Genomic DNA, 26,027 nt, shown 5'->3' on the forward strand with positions numbered 1-26,027 from the left:
TTGACTTGGGATTTCAGACTAAAGTGTGTCATAGCAAGGAAGGTGTGGCCCCTGAGCCCAGGCTCCTCACAATCATAGCAGATCAGGATGCAGTGGAAGCAGGGTCAGGTGACAACCCCCTAAGGCTCTCCCCCAGGCACCTACCACCTTCATCTGGGCCTCACCTCCTGAAGATTCCCCAGACTCCAAACAGCCATACATCTGGGGATCAAATGTTCAAATATAGCCCACCGGAGACATTTCACATTCAAGCACTATCAGTCAAGATGTGTCGGAGTGTGCTTGCCAAACGAGATCGCAGGGTCTTTGTTTTAAAGAGATATCATCTTGTCTCTAACAAAGTGGAAAGCAAGGATTGCCCTACACACACACACACACACACACACACACACACACACACACATGGGGGAGTGGAGGGAGGGATGGGAGAGAGAGAGAGAGAGAGAGAGAGAGAGAGAGAGAGAGAGAGAGAAGAAGAAGAAGAAGAAGAAGAAGAAGAAGAAGAAGAAGAAGAAGAAGAAGAAGAAGAAGAAGAAACCTATATTGTATGTGTGGGAAGAAAGAAGGAAGAGAGAAAGGACCAAAGGATCAAGGAGGGTGACAGGATGAGCAAAAGTAAAAATCACTGATAAACTGGTATAAAACAACACTCATTACATTGTAAATTTACCTAAAATTTAATTTTAAAAAAAAGAACGAGAAAAACATGGCATGCCAACCCAGGACTTTTACCATTGGAATTAGATTTGTGCTATAGAAAAGTCATTGGTGGTGGTGGAGAGGGTCACCGTCTGTGCAGAGGTCCTGAGGAGAGGGTCACTGTGTGCAGAATACACAGGAGAGGTCCTGTGTTAGACACATATTTCAGTGGCTGTAGTATATCCAAGCAGGAAATGGTAAAGGCTTGAGTTGAATCTCTGCTCCTGTTTGTTTAGAGAGTTTCTCAGGATAAGCTAGGCTGGCTCCCCGTTCCTTTATTTCTGGTTTGAAGCTGGCTGTCATGTCTGGATTGGTGAATTGTTCTTATCTGATTTGCATCTTCCAAAGCATTACTTTATTTTCTTCTTCCTTTGCTTCCTCTCCTCTTTACACTATGGAAAAATGTTTACTTTGCTTTCATTACATATAATTACTATGTGTGTGCACATATATTTACATATATTTACTATGGCCCATGCTTGCAGAGGTCTGAAGACAACTGTGTTCTCCTTCTACCATGTGGTTCCAGAAGATCCCAGTTAGGTTGTCAGGCCTGGTAGCAAGTGCCTTTAGCCATCGTGTTGGCTCTTACTTACATCTTACATCTCTTTACTATAGGTTCAGCGGGGGTTGAGAGAGAACAAAATCATTTCTATGTATTTAATGTTACTTTACCTGCAACTTCCTATGTTTTTGTTTCACGATTATCATTCCCTTTTGTTTTACTGAAATAAAATTGCCTCCAGATTGGCTACCTGGAATGGCATGATTGCATCTGACACAGTATTTCTAGACGCTAGTCTCTAAAAAATTCTAAATATACATAAAGTCCTACCTCCGTGATTTAGCCTAAATAAGTAATTTAGCTTTATGGATACTCACTGAAGTGTTTGGTGTGGTAATAAAAACATTCCAACAACTGAGAATAGCTTAAATAAACATACGTTTACAACTTAGTATCTACTAATGAAAAAACTTACATAGAAACAAACTTCTTAAATAGTAAGCAGTACTCCAGAAAACACATGGTTATTTGGTCAAGGTCACTGGACAATGCTAACTCGTCTTTTTGAAGCATACATTCCCTGGTGACTTGGGAGCATGGCAAGGAACCTTTATTTAAGCGTCCTAATGTCCACTCTCCCTCAGTAACAGGATCGAATGGTGGAAGGTGTTTCTCCTGTCTATGCTGTAACTAGGGATCGCTTTAGGGCTTAAGTAAAAGAGATAGATATAAAAGTGGTTTTAGGAGAGACTTCCGAGAGACTTCTTTGAGGCACTGATGACAAGGGTGAGGAAAGGAAGAAGACATTAAGCTACTTCCTGTACTAAGATCTCCTAATAAACAAAAATTAGTTACTAAAACCTTCAAAGATCTGGCTAACTCTAATTGGAGAAGAAAAAAAGAGGGCCGAGGGAGAACAACCGCTTTATTTCTAAGATATTTTTGAGTACGTATGCCGATTTTCCTTTGATTAGACTTACTTTGAAAAGGCTGATAAGGTTACAAAAAAATCGCTCGCGGTAGTGACCTCTCTTCGGGTTTTCCGCGACAATCCGCAAATCGAGATGATTCATTTTGTAGACAACCCCCCGTCCCGCCGATGCCGGCCCTTGTCCCATTCCCAAATTTGCCTAGGGTTTGCAGGGTTTCCAGGATACCTCGTGTATCTAAGAATCTGCATCAACTTAAATTTTGGCCCCTGATGCCACCAAATTGCAGTTAGGAATTTGAGAACAGGGCCAGGCTGGCGGAATTCTCGCAGGCCACCAATCCTGGGCGCAGGGCGGGGCGGAGCTGGCCCCTCCCTGTTACGTAGCCAGTAGTCGGGACGGGACGCGGGAGGGGCGTGGCATACCTGCTATCAACCTTGTGATTGGCATTCCGTCTCCAGTGGCCGCGGCTGTCAGCTGCCCAGACGCCTGGGCGAGTGAGGACCTACAAAGTTTGTCCGCTCCGGGGCGCCATACCGGCTCGGGTCCCGGCCAGCCGGGCTGGGCTGGGCTGAGCCCAGGAGACCCCCGATGGCCGCAGTGTTCCTGGTAACGCTCTATGAATACTCGCCGCTCTTCTACATCGCGGTGGTCTTCACCTGTTTCATCGTCACCACCGGCCTGGTATTAGGATGGTGAGTGTCCAGGGCTGGGAGTGGAGGGCGCGGGGACCGCCGGCCGGGTGCGGGGTCCGCGCAGAGGGTTCGGGTGACTCCAGCAGAGCGGTCACCGCCACCGAACACTCTCGGCCCAGGCCAGGCTGCTGCCCCCGTGGGATGGGACCGCAGGGGAGAGCTTGGTCCTGGTGCGGGGGTCAGAGTGCGTGTCCCGAAGGCTTTGTCCCGGGCCCCGGCCTACTTTGTGCCCAGCGGGGACCGGTCACCGGCCCCGCCGCGCGTAGACCTGATCCGAAGGATCTTGGCTGTTTCTGACCCGAACTGACCCTTGCTTGGTCCCAGATCTTTCAGAGGAACTTTTACCCGAATTCTGTAGCTACCGTTTGCTAATTGAATGGCTTCTCGATGCAGTCTTCTTCTTTTGGAAGTGATCTTTAGTTAATAAGACGTTTTTAGAAAGGAGCGAGATTTTAGGAATAAGTTATTCTGTGGGGTGGAGGCATTTTGCTTCTAGGAGAGTTACATAATCCAGGAACAATTCTTTCAGTGTCGAGTCTCCGGTATCCCTCTTGAGATGCGGTTTTATATTGTGGAGGCTTATAAACACAGCTGGTTGAAACCACGGGACTAGCCTACAGCAGTTGCTCTCTAGACTGCAGCCTTCATAGCCCCTTGAAAAGACGGTGAATCCAAATGTATTGAACAGAGGCTCTAAAAGAACAAGAACCATGGCCAGAAGAGGAGGACCCTACAGAAAAAGACACGAGCTACAGTTGGGGAACGAGTACTCTGAAAAATATGTGCGAACGGGAATGTGTTTGAGAGAACACAGCAGATAGGTTTGGGACTGAAGCGGGCTTTGTAAATCAAGCTCAAAAATACCACTTGATTACATATTCATTGTTTCTTTAAAGACTTTAACAGGTCCCTGTACGTTTCTGAAAATAGGATCTCCTTTTGGAAAGAAGGAACATGTTAATATTTCCACTTGACCCCGTTGTACAGCGTAAAACTCCCATGTTGTGGACAGGATAAGATGAAGTCCAATCTTAAGTTGTTTTCTCTTTAAGACGGGTGGTTTCCCTGTAGCATAGTATGATTGCAGTCCTGTTTCAGCATCCCAAGTGCTGGAAATATAGGGGTGTGCCACCATACGTGGATCACTCCGTGTTATTTACTATTAACCTTTCAGGTTTTAATTGCTGTCATTTACTTCAAGGAAGTTTGTAATTAGAATTAGTGTTTCCCACTTTTTTTTTTTTTTTTAAGCAGTCTTAATACACAGTTTTTAAAGGACTACAACACTGGTGTTACTCTCTTCAACCTAATTTTCCTCTCTAAGGAAATTATCTAGTTGATAATTGCACTGTATGCCTTGTTAAATAGGCCACTGGGGGGAGTGGGTGAAATTCATAGTGCACATAATGCTGGCATCTAAGGGTAAAGGGAAGACAGGAGGGGGCGGGGCAGACAGAAAGAGACAGAGACAGAGAGAGAGACTTTGGAGTCAGACAAACACAGGTTCAAGCCAGGTTCAAGGCTTGATTTGAATCTATAATGACTGTTTACTACCGTGTGTCAGTGTGAGTTTTATAAGTGTTGCGATTCTATTGATGTGTTATTTCTTGAAGCCTGGGCTGATCAGTGGTGAAGCTGCAAGACCTTGTCAGTAAGAACCAGTCACCTCGTCCTTATTTGAACCTAACAAGTCATGGTGAACCTAACCATTCTTCCCACACTGCTTAGCTTTACCTATGTAGATAAGCTTTTTATATTGTTATTTGCAAACTAAACCAAGGCCCGATTCACCTGCTAGAAATGACGATAACTTGGGCACCATGTTAATCTTACAGACATCTTTCTAATATCCCAACCAAGGCAACAAGAGTGAGCTAGTCAACCTGCTACACTTTTCGTCCTTGTCATTCTGTATCGGTCATATCCGCAATGTAATCTCTATTGGTTATCTGTTTCTGCACTGTCACACGACTGGGTCCTTGTTCCTTGCTTCTCTCCACTGTGCTGCAATCTACCTGTGTTGATGAGGATTGCTGAAAGAGCAGGAACATCTGATTATTAGATCCCAACAACAATAGCCAAGAAAAGGAAAAAGAAATCACACAACAGGACATAACTGTCTTCTAGCCTCCGAGGTGACTTCTGTGAGTCCCAGCAGCACCCGTCTGCCGAATACTCTCAAATACCTTACTCAAATAATCCAGAATTTCAACTTGGCGGAGATTCCCTGCCGCCTTGGCACCACAGTTCAGTAAGGGATTATCCGTCAGCCTTACTGCACCCCTGGATACTCTGTTAGCGAGTCTGGGACAGAAAACTATATTTCTGCTTTGCTAGATGTCTACCCATAATGCTTCATTAAGAAAGGATACAGACTGAAGTTTAGACAGGACTTGGGGTACACTGCTTCTGTTTAGTTGCTTTTCTTGTATGTCTTCCTGTAACAGTAGTGCTTCACCCCGGGCAGCGGCTCTGGTCCCAGTTTATAGTTTCCAAGCCTCCTAGATCAGCCTCATTATATTTCATTATATTGGAGTCGCTGCATAGGGTCCCAACTCCACATTTTTCTTTGTCTTAGGGATGATAGCTTGTGGCAGAGTCTCCCACTATATGCAAGCACCCTACCACTGAGTCACATCTTTAGAGCTAGTTAATAACGCTTGGCTAGTCTGTTTCTCTCTGTTCAAATGGTTGATGGGGTTCTGGTCTTCTGGATGGACCATGACTGAGTGTTCTTGGGCAAAATCCCATCAAAGATGGAGCTTGTCAGTTGGGTTGATTACAGCTTGGATACCCAGTTGTTACTGGGATATTCTTCAGCCCCTTGTTAAAGAGAAATGAGATCCTAGTAACCCATTGCATGTAATGGCATTGTAATTAATTTAAATAAAGATGCATTTGGTTGATTGTGATGCAGTGGTTTCTGAATTAGGTGCCTGGGGGAGCAAGTCTTTACAGCACTTGGCTGTTGATGGCAGTCACGGCAATTCTGAGAACTGAGTGTACACCAGTACTATGACTCCTGTTTTGGGTTGCTTGGGTTATTTACAGGAAGAAAACCAACGTGAAATGCTCAAACCAACTCTCAGAGAATCAGAGTTATAGAGAGCTCTAAACCACTTTGTTCTGGGTTCCATAGTCAACTTCAAGGTTGGGGAATCATCACAGCACGAGGAGGTGCATTAAAGGGTCGAAGCATTAGGAAGGTTAAGAACCACTGGTTTATAGGAACTGTGTATTCCATAGGAGACAGAGGCAGGATTGTTAGGGTGTTAAGAGAAGCATAGAATGTTACAAGAACAGATAACATCAGTGAGGATGTGTGCTCAAGTATTTCTGGAGCCAAAGTCTCAGCATGTGTTTGATTGATGGAAACTTGATTCAGTGAGGTTGAGAGAGTTCAGTTATCTCTTTTTCTTTGGCTTCTAGGTTTTCCTTCTAAGTACAGCTTTAACAACATCAAACAAAGTTGATAGATATGTTTTCAATTTTAGTCAGTTCAGAATTTTAGATGTTTGTAACCTCTAGCCCAGAGTATGGTCTGTCTTTAGTAAACATCCTAGAGCATCAGAGGGAGAGCCTTTCTGCCTGTTGGGTGAGATACTCTGTGCCAGGTCGGACAGGTTAATACTGCTGTTCAAGTCCAAGCTGTCCTTGCTGGTTTTTCTATCTCTTGCTGCTTCCAGTTATTGAGCTGGTTCAGGGTATTGAAATCTCTGTGTATTTTTCTCCTTATTTTTAGAGTTCTGTCTCTGTTTTGCCTTATATTTTGAAGTACTATCTGTAGATGAATAAACATTTAGGATTATTGTGTCTGGATGATAAATTAACTTCTTCCTGATTCTGAAACAGCACTCCTTTTTCCTCTCATAATCTCTGCCTCAGCTTTTTCTCTGTCTGTTATTATGTAGCCACCACGACTGGCTTGCTCATTCTCTTCCTCTCCCCAGTCCCCTCTCTCCCTGGGTTTCACTGTTTTCCAGGATTACATTTAGCATCTTAAGCATTTAGACAAACTACCACTGAGCCACATCCTAAGGACATCCAGCTTTCTTTTAGTTGGTATTAGCAAGACTATCTTTTCTCATTCTCTACTTAAGATCTATCTTTGTCTTGATATTTTAAGTGGGTTTCTTCTATATACCATATACCTAGGAATTGCATTTTTCTCTAGTCTGATGATCTTAGTCTTTTAGGTGGGGAGTCAGAATCATTTGCACTGATGAGATGACGGGGGTTGGTGGATTTAAGTCCACCATTTTACAGTTTGTTCTTATTGTCTGTCTTTGGTTCCCCCCCCCCCACCATCTGTGACTCTTCCTTTGCATTACTTGAATAACTATGTTGACATATTAGCAACAATTTTCAGGTTGCTTTGGGGATTTTAACTTTCAGGATTTTAAAGATACTTTTATATCTTGTAGACTTTGGCTACATTAAGTTGTCTGTTGGACCCTTCATTTTCAGTTTTCTTTTGTCTTTCCATTTCATTTTGAGAGGAGTGATAGAGAAAGAGGGAGAGGGAGAGAAAGAGGGAGAGGGAGAGGGAATGTGAGTTTCACTGCAGAGTGTTTTACACCAGTAGTACAGCACCCAGTCATGTTGCCAGCCCTCAGACTGGGCTCTTCTTATTGTAGTGTCCTCACATTTATTCTCCATAAGTTCTTCAGTGTTGAATCTGCTGAGAAGGCTGGCCAGCATATTTTTCATCTCAGTCTTTGCCTTTGTCATCTCTAAAAACTGACAGGAGTGCTTTAACTTGTTTATATATTCTTTAATCTCATTAGCCTTCTTGAGCACATGAGATAGTCATGGCAGCTATGTAGATGTCTCCAGTTAAAAGACAAGGATTATCAGCTTGTATAAAAAGACAGAAAATTTCCAGTATCTTTATAATTTTTGATACACTTCTATAGATTCGTTCATCTCCTCTTTATGGTTATATTTTCTGCTTCTTTGCATGGCAGTTATAAACATTGGAAAAATTAATTTGCCTTAGAGCTTGCTGAGCAATTGTCTCACACATCCTTATACATATTCTTAAGCTTTGACCTGAGTTACGGTGAATTTCCGTGGAAACAGTTTGATCTATTAGAGACTCACTTTTCCTCTTTCCAGGCTGGACCACAGCAGCCTTATCTAAACTCAATAAAATTAGGTCCATCATTAGGTCTATTCTCTTTGTTAATTTTATTAGCGTCTTTTATCAGAATGATAGTTTATTGTGGAATTTTAGTTTGCTAACTCAGTGTTTGTGGAAGGTACTTTTGTTGGTTTTATTCTCTTTCTTACCTTCACTGCTTTACTGTTTGATAATAATTGTTACCAGATGCTTAGACATCCAGCCTAGGACAAGGTATTACAGTGACACTTCTGTTGCAGATCGACTCTGACCCAACCCACTCTTGGTGTGAGCCTTGCCCTAACCATTGCATTGCCTGCATGCCCTACATTGGCCTTTGTATAAACTTAGTTGCCACTACCTGCCCCAGGCACAGAACCTATCAACCTGTGTATTTTTCCCTGAAAGTAGTTGACATGAAACCCAGCTATGTTTCCTTTTATCAAACATTTTATTATATAAATATTCAAACATTCAGGATACAGGGAAGAATTACATGGAACACACATTATTCATTGCTTAGACTCTACCATCAACATTTATTACATCACACGTCTGCCCCCGCATCCCTTCTGCTGTCCAACCATTTGTCCATCTTATTCCAGGATGTACCCCAAAGTTGTTCTCTTCACCCCTAAGCACTAGGACATGACTATCAGGTGTCTTGTTTATCGTTTTCTTTTGTATAGTCAGCCTCCCCGCCTCTCCCCCCCCCCCATCTTGCTGTTGGAGCCCCGCACAGACACACACTCCCATGCCAGCTTTACATGGATTCTAACTCAGGTCTAACCATTCTAACTCAGATTCTAACCTGCTCAGCACATTGCTCACTGAACCAGCTCCCTAGCCTCTCTGGCATTTTGTTTGCTTGTAATTCTTCCCTGTGTCCTGAATGTTTGAACATTTATATAATAAAATGTTTGATAAAAGGAGACATAGCTGGGTTTGTTTGGGGACAGGGTTTCTCTGTGTAGAAACTGTCCCTTGCTGCCCCACAATTCTGTAAATCAGGCTAGCCTTGAACTCAGTGCTTTGGCCTCCCAGGTGCTAGGACTAAAGCATGCACTACCACAGCTGGCCTGGTTTTCTTTTAAAGTGCTATTTCCCTGCAATGGATATGCAGATCTGGAGCTTGCTGTCTGCCAGGTGTTTACCAAATACATTTGTACAACCCCAGTCTAAGCAGCACGTGCTGCTGGGATCTTCTCCGCTTCCCCAGGGGTTCCCACACTGCACCCAGAAACAGCCTTGCTCCTCCTCGTTTCTAACAGAGGTTAGTTTTGTCTCTTTTAGGATTTCATATTAGAAAACCATATAGCATTGCCTTAGTTAGGGGTTCACTACTGTAAACAGACACCATGACCAAGGCAGCTCTTGTAAGGACAACATTTAATTGGGGCTGGCTTACAGGTTCAGAGGTTCAGTCCATTATCATCAAGGCAGGAATATGGCAGCATCCAGGCAGGCATGGTGCAGGAGGAGCTGAGAGTTCTACATCTTGTTCTGAAGGCAAACAGGAGAAGACTGACTTCCAGGCAGCAAGGACTAGGGTATCGGAGTCCACACCCACAGTGACACACCTACTCCAACAAGGCCACACCTCCTCATAGTGCCACTCCCCGGGCCAAGCATGTACAACCATCACAGTCATCTACTTTTTGACATTTAAATTTTCTTTGTTTTGTTTTTCGTAGGTGCTTTATGTGCATGTATGTCTGTGTACCACGTGTGTGCCTGGTACCCACAGAGACCAGAACATCAGATCCCCTGCTACACACAGTTATGAGCTGCCATGTGGGTGCCAGGAATTGAATCCCAGATCATCTGGAAAAGCAGGCAGAGATCTTAACTGTTGAGCCACCTCTCCAGCCCCTATGTTTTTGAAAATTATCCACATGATTATAGCAATATGTTTTCCTCCCTGGAATATGCCAGTTTGTGAGCTTGCTTCTGCAGGCTCCTTCCTGCTTCCTTTCCTTCTTGTCTCTCAGAGCTGTGCTTGGAGTGAAGGAAGTGATCAAAGTATGCTCACAGCTGCAGTCCACTGACTCAGCCGTGGTTACTCTAGGGCACTCTGTTTAGACTGAGTAAGCTTGCCTGATTTGTAGGCTTACTAGCTATTTAGTTTAGTTTCTTTACCCCAAGCTTGCTCTGCGTGGATTGTCACAGCTCATGCTTTTGCATAGTTTATACAACCTTTAAAAGTATATTATATGATGAAAGTCTGTATTTGATACTTTGCTTTCTTATTTTAAAAATTCTAAAAGTCTATTTGATATTTTAACAGTTCCCTGGCCTCATAAATTATAACAAATAGTCTGAATATTGAGTAAACATTTGTTTTTCATATTTCTTAAAGATAGTTCTATAATGGCCACATTTTTAATTCTAAGTATAATTTACCTATAATCATTGCACTCTTGTATGGTTATCCACAATGTAAAGGAAAGAGCAAGCAGATTCATTCAGACCAGTGATGCATTGCAGGTCTGTGAAACCGCTTCTGTGAAGTCTAATTCTAGACTGATTCTGCGAGACAATGCAGATCAGTGACTACACCTCTTTTCCTGGTCCTTATTTTTAAAAGGAATATATAATGAAGCCTAACATACTTTTTATGTGACATAAGGTTTCAAATGTGTTGAAGTTATGTTTTATCTTTACCTTTCTTTAGGTTTGGTTGGGATGTTCCAGTAATTCTGAGAAATTCAGAAGAAACCCAGTTCAGCACAAGAGCGTTCAAGAAACAAATGAGACAAGTGAAGAATCCCTTCGGCTTAGAGATCACTAGTCCATCTGCAGCTTCCCTAGCAAGTCGGTGCCCTTCCCGAGCCTCGTTCCCACCCATGTCCTGTTGCTAGCCCTTGTGCTTTCCCTCTCTGTTGCTCACTCTCTCCTCATTAAACCTAACCATTCACTGGCCTGAGCACTGCAGGCGTGAAGATGGACGTTTCATATACATTTAACTCTGGAAGAGTTTATCCAGTAGTTAACAGACATTGCTTACGGAGAGAAAAAATGAAGTGCAGACGTGTTAGTGCACAGTGTGCGCCACATTCATTGGTCTTCAGTGACATAATGATTAAATGTGTAAAACAGTGATTTAAAGGTTGCTATCTGTTTTAAGAACAACTGATTTATAATCTAAAATTATGATATTTTAGTATACATTATTTTCATATAACAAGTTATTTTTGGCATGGTAATTACAGTTCACAGGTTTGTTTCTGTGTTTGGAAAAGTGAATTGTTAGAAGGACTACTTAGGAGCCATGGAGGTGAATTATGAAGAAATAAGTTAAGTTTGCCATGGTAGAGATACTTTGGAAAGTCCTTGTAGAGAGTGTGTGCTCACCCCAGTTTCTTGTAGCCGCTTTCTAGTTGCCTTGACTGAAAGATAAGTGGGTGCTTCCTGGGGGTGGAAGAAGTGGGAGCAGAGCACCCAGGAGATAGGAACTGCAGAAGGTGAGAACCAGGGAGCCACTGGAGGCTCAGACGGGGAGGGGCAGGTGTGATGCTAGCATCGGCTGTCAGCTGACAGACCCTGGTATCCCTTGTGAGATGGCTTCACAGGCCTCTGAGGGATTGTCTTGATTGTGGTAACCCAGCTGAGAAGGCCTGCTGCTTGTGCTTGGCCCTGACCCTTGGCTGCACCCACAGTCTATATACACAGAGAATGAGAGGTGAACGGCAGTGTATGCTCATGGTGTGAACGCAGTGGGAGCAGCTGCTTCAGGCTCCTCCTCATCATAAATGACTGCGCACTTGATCTGTAGCCAGAGTAAACCTTTGCTCCCCAAAATTCCCATTCTCAGGGCATTTTTATCACAGCAACAGGAAGAGAGACTCAGACAATAGGTTAGAGAGAACAGTCTATGAAGACTTGATTCTTTGCATGGGTTTCCATAGACGACGCTGATAACAGAAGTAAGATGGGAGGAATGTGGGTTTTGGAAGAAAACTACAGGATTGAGTTTTGCATCTGTGGATGTTGAAATGCTTGTGTTACTGCTTGGTGCAGATGGAGATTGAGGAGCAGAGGCGCTCAACTTTGACATCTAACCCTCATGTCTTAACCGCAGATGTAACGGTTGTCAGCTGTCAGCTTGTCCTTGCTGCCATTTCTTTTTCTCTCCTTCACAACTTTAAACAAAAACAAGCATAGAAACCGCACGAATTTGAGCCAGGGACATGGTTAAAATGCAGCTGTAAGGACAGAGTTCAGATCCACACATAGAATGTCAGGAGGTGTGTGGCCTGCTTCAGAAGGTGGAGATGGAATCCCTGAGCAAGCTGGCTAGCAAGACTAGACATCTCAGAGCTCTGGGTTGAGAGATCCTGCCTCAGTGAGAACATAAAGGTGAAGATTCTCAACATTAACCCGGAAAAGCCATGTTGGAGCACGAGTGCATACATGCTGGTGTGTCCACACACAGGCACACATGCACAGTACACACTCATGCACACATGCACAGCACGCATGCACAGCACACACATATACACACATGCACAGCACACACTTATTCACACATGCATAGCACACACTTATGCACACATGCACAGCACATATGCACAGCACACACATGCACACATGCACAGCACACACATATATACACATGCACAGCACACACTTATTCACACATGCACAGCACACACTTATGCACACATGCACAGCACACATGCACACATGCACAGCACACACATATGCACACAGGCACAGCACACATACATGAAAATAGAAAAAAAACACTTTTTTAATATTTGTTTGCCCTCCCTTTTACTCTTCCAAGTGATGATGACATCTCCCTGTGTCCCTCTACTGAGGTGACTATCCTCAAGTCACTGATTGCCACCTCTGCATCCCACTGATGACCTCCAGTAGACAATCAAATCCAGTGGGAGTTTGGGCTGAAGTTACTGAACTCACCTCCGGAGCTGATGGTCTTTCCTTCTTCACATTCACTGTGACTTAGGGGAACCATTCTGAGATTGACGTCCTTCCTGTGACTTCCAGAAGCTTATCTATCACTTGACAAGAAGCCAGTCAGCCAACATGGCGCATTGCCTAAGTCAGACTTTCTTTGTTTCTTTGATGGAGGCCTCACACTGTAGCTCAGATTGGTCTGGAGTTCATAATATAGCTCAAGTTGGCCTCAGCAAGTAATTTTTTTTTTTTAAGTACAAAATTCCTTACTCTTTTTCCCTAATTGTAAATAATGCCACTCTGTAAATTAAGGAAACTAAGATCATTTTCCCTAAAGAGAGATATTAATATTTGCTGACATTTTCATTTTAAAAAGATAAATGTTAAGGTATGACATAAAGAAACTATCTTTATTAAAAGAAGGCAATGATGATTAAAATATACAATGGTGGTTCAACAACAACCCACCGCCCCCCAGCACTGCTCCCTCCCAATGCTTTTAGATTTCAACTTGCTACAGTGTCTTAGCTGGTACTTGGGTAAGGACTGCCTATAGAAATGTCAACCATGAGACTTCCTGCTGACCAGTCCCACAAGCCTGGAAGTACACTGAGAAGTGAGAAGAGCTGATCACTGATCCTGCTGTGAGGAAAACAGGAAATCTGGAATAGAACTGAGGCAGTCGCTACCACCATTCAGGCAGAAGCAATCAGTCACCACCACCATTCAGGCAGAAGCAATCACAAGCAGAGCCAATGCTGCCTGTGTCGGAGGTGAATGAGAATCGTCAGTGGAGCCCTCAGCTATGTCCACACTCTAACATACTTCACTAAAAAAAAGGCAAATGGTCACTAGGAGGGTGGCTACTAGAAGAACTCACTTAAAACAAGCCATCAGTGGATAACATTTCTTACTTGTTTCTGTGGGGAAAAAAAAAGAAGGATTTGAGTTAAGTTATAAGAAAGTTAGCCGGGCAGTGGTGGTACACACCTTTAATCTCACACTTGGGAGGCAGAGGCAGGTGGATTTCTGAGTTAGTGGCCAGCCTGGTCTACAGAGTGAGTTCCAGGACAGCCAAGGCTATACAGAGAAACCCTGTCTCAAACAAAACAAAAACAAAAAACAAAGTCTGTGGGGAGGTAGCTACCCTTAGCAGTGGCTAAGTGATGCTGGCGTTGCGAGTAGTTAGATGGTTATTTTGTTTCAGGCACAGATCGTTTGATAATCCAGGATGTTTTTTCTCTACTATATCCCAAGTACCTGACAGATTGCACAGGAGGGAGAGCAAACACCCAGACACGCAGTGACTTGAGAACAAATAAGAGACTAATGGGTCTGTTTACTGGCACCCGTTGGTGGGGTTTTGCTGTGTTTGTATTTTGTTCATTTCATGTCCCAGTATAGAGCTTTAATGAAACCATAAGTTAGATGCTCAATATGTGTTAGTTGAGTTGGATGAATGGGCTTCAGGAAGCCTGATGTCACTTTGGAAGGCCCCCCTCCACTCCACCCTGTCCCCCATTTTAACCGAGCCAATAACAGTTAACATAAAGCAAAAGACTTAGGCAAAACACATTAGCATTTGGAGAGCAGTTTGCTAGCCTCCATTTCCTGATGGTTCCTCTCCAGGGGCCCTGACTGTCTCATCATTCTCACGCATGGTCTCTGCATGACTTCCTCACAGAGACAAGATGACTTTTCCTGTCTGAGTTGTTCTTTTTAAATGGCTCACTGCAAGGCTGTCTCAGGCAGTTTGTGTTATTAGCCTAGTGAAGTTGTGTGGGGTAAGGATGGGTTGAAGGAAGCCATACACTTGGTGTTAAACTTTCTGATTTACAGCTGTGCCCTAGTTTTGTTAATGATATTAATGTACAACAGTTCTGTGTATGCAATCTATATGTATGAAGTTTAGAAGAACAAGAACATGTGAAAGGAAAAAACTCCCTGAAGTCAGTCTCCAAAAACATTTATGTTATGCTTCATAACAGCAAAATTATAGTTATGAAGAAGCAACAGAAATGATGTTATGGTTGGAGGTCCCCACAACATGAGGAACTGTGGTGCATCATGAGGGCTGAGAACAGCAATCTAGAACCAGTTTTAGTGACACATTAAAGCATGGTTACTTTCCATTGCCGGTGAATGAATACCTAGTTGAAGTCCAATAAGTATCTGAGGTAGAATTTCATCCCAGGTGCCTGTGCAGAGTTCCTGTTAGTTAACACTTGTGCCTGGTTGATTATGTATGGTCTGTGTCACTACCCTCCACACGCCACCGAAGCAGCAGAAGAGTGGGACACCCTCTTGTCATCCCGTGAAGCATTTGATTGAATTTGTTTATCTTCTCACAGCACGTTGTCTTGAAAATCTTCAGTCAAGGCACACTGAGGCCTATGGATTGCTGGCGGGCCTGGAGCCAGGTGCAGAAGCCAGGCTGTTGTGCCAGGAACAGTGACCCAGACTACATTTAGTTCTAGTCAAACACACTCTACCTCTGCTCTAGCTGTGGCAACTTCCTCTCCCAACTGCAGGCGACACTCCATATCTCCCCCCTTGGGCTCCATCTGCTTCAGCTGCTACTAGGAAGGAGAAAAAAACATCATGTTGGTTGCATTTAAAGTACTATGTAGGCATAGAATCCATACGTACTATGTAGGCATAGAATCCATAAGTACTATGTAGGCATAGAATCCATANTAGGCATAGAATCCATAAGTACTATGTAGGCATAGAATCCATAAGTACTATGTAGGCATAGAATCCATACGTACTATGTAGGCATAGAATCCATACGTAATATGTAGGCATAGAATCCACAAGTACTATGTAGGCATAGAATCCATACGTAAGACGATGCAAACAATTTGTATGTCCTCTTAGTCATCTACTTATCCAATCTACTGAAGTTGTAACTTTCTTTCGTTGAAAACAGAATTATTAAACCTTCTATAGTTGGTATCCCCAGCTGTTCCTTGGGCTGCGGAACACCGACTGTGTGAGGGGCACTAACACTGTCATTGTGTGTATTAATAAACTAAACACTGACTGTGTGATGAGAATTAACACTGTCGTCGTGTGTATTAATAAATGGTAGTTGTCAAGCTCAGCTTAGTGTTTTCTGACTTGAGTGATCCCATCCTTACACCCTGGTTTGTGAACACCTACTTCAGATGGCTCTGCTCTGCTCTTCTGAACCCTGTGATTGGGATTGCATATGATCTTAGAATGGGGTGGTTATACTTACCAAAAGCAAAAACCGAGCCAATCATATTAAAGATGAATTATAATGATAAAACTTGGCTGATATAGTTCTGCATGGAGTCTAATTCTGTTGTTGAGACTTTTATATTTGCAGATACACAACAACTTTTAAAAAGGGCCATGAGTTTGGGCAGCATCCAGACCAAAGCTCGCGCGTGTGCTTCTTACCCTGTTGTTGTACTGTCCGGTGTTTGGGTGACGGCCATTCTCTGTGGTTTGCTTTCTGTAGCAGGCATGACCTTGACGACAGACTGCCTGGAGGATAGTCGTCTGACGTGCTACTGGGGGTGCAGTGTGCAGAAGCTCTACGAAGCTCTTCAGAAGCACGTCTACTGCTTTAGGATAAGCACCCCGCAAGCATTAGAAGAGGCGCTGTATAGTGACTATCTCCACCGAGAACAGTATTTGTATCCTTTTTCCACATACACTCACTGGCACAGAATAAAACAAGACCCTGTTGATACAGTCAGATGTTGCCAAGTTATTGGCTTATTAATATATTTTTGTTCTGTTGGCAATTTGCCTTTACATACTCAAAAGTATTAAAAAGCACAGCAAAGAAGAAATATATTGCCAGTTACCAAGCGATACTGAAATTGAAGACTTTGGTCCAGTGCCCAGATCTCGCTATCCTTTGGTAGCTCTGTTGACCCTCGCTGATGAGGATGACAGGGAAATTTATGATATTGTAAGTATTGAAACATCTGGGATACCTTACCTTTATAAGACTTGGGTGATTCCAAATTACTTTTAAAATAGGAAAAATTAATTTCTGAAAATATATATTTGGTCTTGGACTAATGTGTCTTGAAAAATTAAAACCTGGATTATATCCCTGTTTAATTTTTATAACTAACACACCTTCAGAATATGATGTTTTGCCCCCTGTGGATGACAACAGCATAGCTTTATTAGAAAATTAAAGGTGGATTGTTGAGTGAATTTTATCCTTCTGTGGTAGACATTATTTGCTTTAGAGAAAATGTCCTTTGGGATGTGTGCCTGTTCTTTACATTTTTATTACTGAATTGATCAGTGTCATATTGACTTGAAATGCTTGACTTTGAGACTGGGTCTGGTCTTTTGGGGCCACAGTTATAGTTACTTTGTTTCCATTGGAATCCTGCTACACCTGTGTTTTCCACGTGGGATCCTTATATTCAGTCATTTTAGGAACTTTTTTTTTTCTCACTGATTGGTAGGAGTGGCTGTGGGGAGGCGGGGGAGGCAAGGCAGGATTTTACTATGTAGCCCTGGCTGTCCTAGAACTCACTCTATAGACCAGGCTGGCCTCAAACTTAGGGATCCGCCTGCTTCTGCTCCCTGAGTGCTGGGATTAAAGGCATGTGCCACCACTGCCCAATTTGTGTACAGATTCTTTAGACTGGTGGAACCCAAAAGCATCTAAGTTCGTGGTTCTCAACCTATGGGTTGCAACCCCCTTTGGGGTCAAATGACCCTTGTACCAGGATGGCTTAAAACCATCAGAAATAGTAGTAGTAAAATTACAGATATAAAGTAGCAACAAAAATAATGTTATGTTTGGAGGCCACCATAGCATAAGGAACCGTATTAAAGGGTGACAGCATTAGAAGGTTGAGAAGCACTGACTAAGCAGTGCAGTGGAAATGTACACAGACTGAACATGCCAGTCACTGACTGCACATGTGGGAAATCCTAACCCTCCCTCATTGTCCAGTCACAGTTAAGTTCATGTGCATTCAACATGCTTCTGAGAATTAGTGTCAGGCCATGTTTTTAAGATGATCTTAAAGCACAAATGAATTTCCTCATTAGACTTGGGGACTCATCTCTGTCCCCAGGATAGCACATTGTATATATGACAGTATACCCAAGTCTGAAAAGTTTAAACTCGGAACCACTTCTGCTTCTGAGCACTTCTGAAGAGAGAAACTTAACACATATGCTTAGCGACCCTTGGTGAAACTTCGGGTAAGAGCCAGGGGTGGTGGCTCACTCCTTTAGTTCTATTACTTAGGAGGCAGATCTCTTGAGTTCAGGGTTGCCCTTGTCTACAGAGCTAGTGCTAGGATAGCCAGGGCTACTCAGAGAATCCCAGTCACCAAAAACAGAACAACGATGACAAAAGCAAAGAAAGAAAAGCAAGCTTATGGCAAAAGTGGCCTTTTCTGTGTTTGATATGCTTGTTAGTAATGATACAGGGACATTTTCATAGTAGTTTTGTGTGATATACAAAATATATTCACTAGTATTAGCCTATAATTTTCTTTCAGCAACAACCTGGGGGTTAGAACAAATGTCCATATACAACTAAAACAAAGTGGAGAGAATTCCCAGCCCTGCTCTACCCTGAGCTCATCCATGTTAGGCAAGTGCTGTACCATTTAGCAGTCTCCCCATTTTTACCATTTTGTAAAGAGCGGAGTATCTTTATAAAATAAATGTATGTTGAATTTTGAAAGGTACAAACTCTTATTGAAAAACATAACTTATTTGCAAATAAGAATTTCACATTTCATTTGTTTGTTTTGTGACAGGGTCTCACTATGTAGCTGTAGCTATCCTGGAACTATGTAGACCAGGCTGGCCTCAAACACAGAGACCTGCGGCCTGAGTGCTGGGACTAAAAGCGTTCACCACCACTGCCTGGCCTTGCTTGCTTTTTATGACAGCATTTTTTTTTTAAAGATTTATTTATTTATTATATGTAAGTACACTGTAGCTGTCTTCAGACACTCCAGAAGAGGGAGTCAGATCTTGTTACGGATGGTTGTGAGCCACCATGTGGTTGCTGGGATTTGAACTCAGGACCTTTGGAAGAGCAGTCGGGTGCTCTTACTTGCTGAGCCATCTTACCAGCCCTATGACAGCATTTTTAAGACAACTTCTACATATACACACCCTTTTTGTAAGCAGAAGCTTTTCTTGTGATTGGGTCAGGGTTAGGCCTTGGCAGCCAGTGAACCCTGCAGGATGAGGGACGTCCTTTGAGCACACCACCTCTGAACTACACAGTACTCTTTGCTGGCATTGGTGATAGCCCTTTTGACCTCTTGGTCCGTTGTTTCTACCTTCTCCTTTGGGTTCCTCTCTCTTGGTCTCTAATGAAGCACCATAGCTCTCCTGAGAGCCTGACCTCCATCCCCCTCTCCCTCCTCTCCCTGTTGTGCCTTTCACATGTGTCTGCAGAGTGGGGCAGGTAATCAGACTGAGGTGCTGACGCTTGGTTGCCTGAGTCGCTTCTGGACCCTTTAGGACCATTGCAGATGTCCTGCTTTTCTTTCTTGATTGCCTCATCTTTAATACCCCGTAATGATTCTTGTGAGATATTATGTTTACCGAGGTGGCTGGAAAATGACTGTCTCTAGTCAGTTCTCTGCATATTCCCACCAACCAGACCATTCTTGTCCCAGTGACCTCGGGGTTCCTTCATCTTTTCCTCAGTAGTTTATATCAGTTTTGAACTGAACTAGTCTGGCACTCAAATTGCTGTCTCAGCACTTCCTGCCAAGGCTGAGCATTCAGAGTCAAACTGTGCTTGTAAATTACATGGAATCTCTCTCTCAGGATGAGGAAAGCTACATAAGAGACCTTCAGGAGTCTCCCACATGCCCCAGTGCTGTGGACGACCCTATCCATTGTGTGTTGTGTCTTCTTTTCTCTTACATGAAGGTATGAAGGTAGGACACGGCAGGTGCTGTGAACCCTCTGTACTCTGTTCATGTCACAGTGTCATGGAGAGATCACTTACAAATAGGTTAACAGATTTCCTCATGGAGTTTTTTTCCAAAAAATTTTAAAAGAATTATTATACACACTCATTCACACACATACATACACACACACACACACACACACACACACACACACACAGTAGCTGTCTTCAGACACACCAGAAAAGGGTGTCTGATCCCATTACAGATGGTTATGAGCCACCATATGGTTGCTGGGAATTGAACTCAGGACCTCTGGAAAAGCAGCCATTGCTCTTAACCGCTGAGCCATCTCTTGCAGCCCTGTTTATTTTTTTTTTAAGCTGCATAGCATTTAATTTGATTTGAATGAAAAGTCATAATCCTGAACATTGGACCAAAATCCTAAAATATAATTCTGGGAAGCACAATTTTAAAACTTTAGTTAAAAGATATTTATTTACATTTCTTCAAGGTAGTTTAGGGCCTGCAAGATGGCTAATTGGCTAAATGGATTTGCCACACAAGCCTGGTGACTGAATTCTATCACTAGAGCCCATTTAAAGGTGGAAGGAAACAACAGACCCCACAAAGTTGTTTCTTCCAAGTTAATAACAGAAAAGTAAAGCTGCGAGTGCACCCCATACCCATACACATTAATAATAAGGAAAATTTATTTGAGAGACAAACATTTTAGAATACTCAATAGGCTACTTTACAAAATAAAGTAGACAATTGTGTCCTGTGTGTTTTTACAAGTATAAAGTCCTGATGTGCCATTGATGTCCTGCAAGCCTTACAGTTATAAGGAGACAAATTGTGTTCACAAAAGATAAGCCGAAAAGCAGAATTTTTAAACATATGTCACTGGATGTGTGGTGGTTTGAGTATGCTTGGCCCAGAGAGTGGCACTATTAGGAGGTATGGCCTTGTTGGAGTAGATGTGACACTGTGGGGATGGACTTTGAGACCCTCTTCCTGGCTGCCTGGAAGAGTGTAGTCTTCTGGCCCATTCCAATCAAGATGTCAAACTCTTGGCTCATCCAGCACCATGCCTGCCTAGGCACTGCCATACTTCCTGCCTTTATGATGACGGACTGAACCACTGAAACTATAAGCCAGCCCCAATTAAATGTTGTCCTTTCAAAAAGTTGCCTTGGTCATGGTGTCTTTCATAGCAACAAAACCATAAGAAAACATGGTGTTGATTTGTACGCCAACTTTCTAACTGATTGTAGAAATACCAAGACATACCTTAGTGGTTTTGATGAGATTAATCAAAAGTCATAACCATAATGAAATGTGGTAGTTAGCCAGAGCAGAAATCTCCAGAAATGTCTTCTTTTGTAAGTTCAGCTATTCGGGAAGGACCCCCTTCATTTAGTGAGGACATTTCAGTGGTTCTCTGTGTGTATTCGCCCACAGGTCAGCGCCAGTTGTTTTTCCCCTTATTTTTCTGAGACAGAGTCACTCTCTGAGCCTGGAGCTTACCAATTCAATTAGACTGGCCACCAATCCCGTAGGGAGCCACCTTTCTCCTTCCCTTCCTACTCTCCAGTGCTGGGTTACAGGATCCTACTTCTGCTGTGCCCAGATTGTACATGGGTACTGGGAATCAAACGCAGGTCTTTGCTCTTGGATGATAGCACTTTACTGACTGAACCATCTCCCCAGCCCCTTGGGTTCTTACATATGTTTGTGGTATTTACATACCATATAGTATTTTGATAACATACTTTTGTGCAATCAAATTTGCAAAAAAAATACATAAAATAATTTAATAGTCTATACAATTCTTTACACAATTGAAAACTCTTATCATTAGAAGTGATGCAGAACTGAAATATACAACACTCCTAATTGCAAATTAATAATGCTGGCAATTTAAAATAGCAGAAAGAAAAATTTTAAAGAAAAACAAGACAATTTAACACAGAGAACAGAGACAGCATCATGGGGCTGGGTCATGGGCATGAAAATGTGTGCACATATCTGTGATTCTACACAAGTTCTCTTGACCTCTGAGCCATCTCTCTAGCCCCAGTTAACTGCTCTTTGAAGTCATGTGTAAAGGCTGTCCTCAGAGAATATACTCCTGCTCTATGCAGCACATCTCTTAAATTCTTGTATGATTTCATATAAATCATGCCTGGTATCATCGTATCTCCTGTCCTCTCTGCTGTGCTCTTATGGAGACGTGGTTCTGGGCTAGGGCTAGGTAGCAGTGCTATTGTTTGTCTCCGGCTGAGCGGGTGACTGTTTTCAGAGCAGCTCCTCACCTCCCTGCTTGGCATTCGTGGCTCCCAGTCATTGAAAGCTCCTGGGAGTTCACCACCTGAAAGGAGTGCCCAGCAGACAGTTTCTAACCTATATTTGCATCCTGTCTGTAGAGTTGACAAGTGCTCTTGTCTACTTTCCACCAAATGCATTGGTTGAGTGGAAAATAAAACAAGTTTTATTGGTACACTTTGCCCTTCACTTTTGGAAGCTTGAGCATATCTTCTTCCAAATACCATTGTTATGTGGCAGCTCAGCTGAGTTCCAGTAAGCATGTATAACTACATTTTGCTTTTTCCCAGCAATAATCTACAAATGTCTTAACTTTCTAAAAATTTTTGATGCTTCCAGGCATATATTTAATACACAGAAGAGTGGAGATAACGTTGAAGGCACCATTGTTAATCAAAGCGAGGCACTCACTGGTCTCGTATGCTTGACTGTGTGGTAAATGTCAAATTTCTAGCTAACACTAGTTCACCCTCTACTGTTTTGTGACACTGGAGTGATCTCCGTGTGAGCAAGTGTCCTTGCTTTAGAAGATCCCTAAGCTTCCTCCATGGTGGGTGGCCTAGTGCTGCGTATGACAGGACAGGAGGAATCTGCTGTTTTTCGAAGCTTGCCAATGCACTGTGGACAAGTGAGCACACACTAACCCATCCCCAAGATTTGGCTCTCTACCCTTCCAAACCCCCCATGTAGCCTTTCATACACTACTAGAAATTTTGTTTTTCACGGTTTTTAACCTGTTGACTTATAATTTGTGGGTTTCCAACCCTGAGAACTTTAGACTTTAGGAGCTTTGATTTTTCAGGGTTTTAGCAGTTGGTGGTCTTGGAGATTCTGGCTGGCTTCATATATTGTATGTGGTGTGTGTGTGTGTGTGTGTGTGTGTGTGCGCGCGCGCGCGTGCATGCGCATTGTAGTTACTTAGCTTCCTTGCTTGGATGATATAGGGAGTTCACAGTGTCACTATCTTATACTGAATAACCTATGCAAGTGTGCTTTATGCTGGGGTGTAGCTGAGTTACAAATGCATGCTCTTTTGTTACCAATAGTGCCAGTTCCCTTCATTGAATTCTCCCATCCCCTCTTTCTCATGAGAGTCTCTACGGGAGTGCAAGCTTTTGTATACATGTCAATCCTGTGTGTGAGAAATGTTTGTTTTTGTTTGTTTATCTTCTTTTGGTTGGGGGTTGAGGGCAGGAATCAGCATTGAATATCATCTCCGGTCACCCTGTACTTATTTGTACTTATGTGTGTGCATGTATGTAGGTGTGCCCTGTGGAGGCAGAGGTGAGCATCAGGTGTCTTCCTCAGCTGATCTCCACTCTTTTTTTGAGGCAGGGAGTTTCACTGAACTAAGCTCACTGATTGGCTAGACTGGCCAGTGAGCTCCTGGGAGCTGCCTGTCTCTGCTTCCCAGACCTGATGTTACAGATGTGCTGTATATATGTGTTTTATATTCTTCCAAATTGTTAGCTAGATGTCCCCAAACTGTGTATTTAATGAAAAAACAAAACAAAGCAAACAACAAGCCCCTCCCCTGTGTGTGCCTCGCTGTGGCTTTGCACATATCTAGTTTTTACCCTTTGGACTGCTTCTCCTCTGTTGTCCATTCCTCTACTTACGAATCGGTGCCATACAATTTAATATTTGATGAGGTTAGGGAACCTCTAGCTGATGAGTGCTTTCCTACCTATTCTTATATGTTCCTTTTTCTGTGTATTTTGGAATCAGGGTATGTAGCTCTGTAGTAAAGCACATTGATATTTTTATTGAGAGCACAATGAATCTGTAAATTTCAGTAGGATTAAAATGTGTCAGAAATCTGTCAGTAACTGGTTCCTGTTCAGTGCTGTGATTTATACAATTAGTGTAAATGTTCTAGTATATCTCTCATCTGTTATATGAAGCATTTTCACTTATCTGTGCGAGAGTGGTAGGTGCTGATTCATATCTAATTTTTATTTTAGATTTCCATGGTGTCAGTAATTCATATTCCTGATAATACTTACAAACTTCCCTGCAGAATATTGTATCAATATTTAATCCTGGCTCAAGGTCAATTTTATGATCTTAAGGTAAGTCATACCATGTAATATTTGTTATTTATAGAGATCAATGAATGGCTGTTTTTAAAGAGAATTATGGTTTATAGTTAGTTTATAGAAGTTAACTAGTCCTCCTCTTGGATTTGCTAGCTCACAAATTTTCAGGAGCTTTTGTGACCCGTAGGTTCAGAGAGTGACTGTTGTTCACAATCGCCTTTACACTGGTTTCTTTGATTTTCAGCAACTTTTTATGTCTGCCAATAATAGTCCTCCTCCCTCCAGCGATGAGTCTCCAGCAGACAGAAGTGTGGAGCAGAGCTTGTTGGAGAAGGCAGGACTGGCTGAGAGTGACGGGGACCCAGTGGAGGAGAGCAGCAGGGACTGTGTGGTGTGCCAGAATGGGGGCGTGAACTGGGTGCTCCTGCCCTGCCGGCACGCCTGCCTGTGCGACAGCTGTGTGCGCTACTTCCAGCAGTGTCCTATGTGCCGGCAGTTTGTACGGGAATCCTTTGCACTTTGTGGTCAGAAAGAGCCAGACAAGGACCTCCTTGAAACTTCCTGAAGACATCACAGCCGGAGAGTGTAAAGACATCACAGCCGGAGAGTCTACTTTCTACACAAGGGGCAGAGCCTTGTGTCCTTAGAGGCAGTCCTAACACAGGATCTACAGTCTTAACTGTCGGAGAGAGTTCTATTTTCACTTCATACTTGTACAATATGTGAATGATGGAAATAAAGTCTTCCCGCTCAGTGTGGCAAACGCTGGACGCTGTCTTTGTCCATAGCAAAAACTTGCCGCTGCTCTTGGGAAGAATGTAACATTTGTTTGTTTGTTTTCCTAGCTAGAAGATTTCACATAGTGTGGGTGAGAGCAGTGGCTCTGAAGATCAATCCGCTTGAAATTCCAGGAAGTATAAGTTTCAGGGTGACTGACTGCTTTTCCTTTTACTGTAATGTGGAGTGGAATTAGAAGACTGAATTCTTCTTAACGTGTGCCCCAGTTTACAAAGTAGTTGGAAAGACCTTTCTACCTCCCACTGTCTCTGAAATATGCTTTTATAAATATCCATTTGATTTCAAATTTTTTTTCTTATCAGAGTTACATAAATTCATGTTTTAACTTTTCTATATAGGCTTTTAAGTCATAGAAGTAAGGCACAGCTCTGATTGTTCCCATGTGTCACTGATTAGATAGCACTCATCTACAGGAGGCAGACATGTTAACACCTGGATAGTAAAATCTCATGGATAGTTAAATTTATGGACTCCGTTGTCAGATGTGATTAGATTAGCAAAATGTGTTCCATCCAGGAAGGTCAGTAGACCCCCCTACCTCGCCTTATATTTCTTCCTTTGCAGCAATCTACCCAGAAGTTAGGGTCTAGAGGGACACATATACACATATGCGCGTACGCACACACGTGTGCACACACACACACACACTCACAAATTAAAAGGAACAAGTAACTTTTTTTCTTTTCCTACCATTTTCTATCCCAAATAAACCCAGTATCCCATATCCCTCCTCCGTTGTACTGTTGAGCTGGCTGGACAGCCAAGGTCCGCCCTGCCCTGTCCCGCCCCACCCCACCTGATGCCACTCTTTCCAAGGTGGCTAAGAACAGAAAGTTTCCATCAGAATTGCCATCAGCTCCCCAGGAAAGTCATACACACTTCTCAAGTGTATATGACAAAAGTGGGGCTTGTGTGTCACATTTAAGTGTCATTTTATTTTCTTTTTAAAGTTTTTTTTATAATTTTATGTTTATTAGATATTTTCTTTGTTTACATTTCAAATGTTTCCCCCATTCCAACTCTCCCCTTCAGAAATCCACTATCCTATCCCCCCAGCTTTCCTCTATGAGGGTGCTCCTCCACCCACCCACCC

At 42.8% G+C, this 26,027-nt stretch overlaps 1 protein-coding gene across 2 annotated transcripts; it reads left to right on the plus strand.

The window, feature by feature from the left end:
* The first annotated feature begins 2,581 nt into the window (after positions 1-2,581).
* Positions 2,582-25,189, plus strand: Cgrrf1 (cell growth regulator with ring finger domain 1). Of its 2 annotated transcripts, none has more exons than XM_021203825.2 (6): positions 2,582-2,828; positions 10,625-10,764; positions 16,364-16,541; positions 16,675-16,822; positions 24,062-24,169; positions 24,381-25,189. In XM_021203825.2, exons 1-6 carry the CDS (start codon positions 2,725-2,727, stop codon positions 24,699-24,701), a joined length of 999 nt encoding a protein of 332 aa, XP_021059484.1. In that variant the 5' UTR covers positions 2,582-2,724; the 3' UTR covers positions 24,702-25,189. The 2 variants fall into 2 exon arrangements, with proteins under 2 accessions (XP_021059484.1, XP_021059485.1); XM_021203826.2 differs by having other exon boundaries at positions 16,367-16,541; positions 24,381-24,904.
* The last annotated feature ends 838 nt before the right edge of the window (positions 25,190-26,027 follow it).

This window comes from Mus pahari, chromosome 8, assembly GCF_900095145.1.
Source record: "Mus pahari chromosome 8, PAHARI_EIJ_v1.1, whole genome shotgun sequence".
Taxonomy (NCBI): domain Eukaryota; kingdom Metazoa; phylum Chordata; class Mammalia; order Rodentia; family Muridae; genus Mus; species Mus pahari.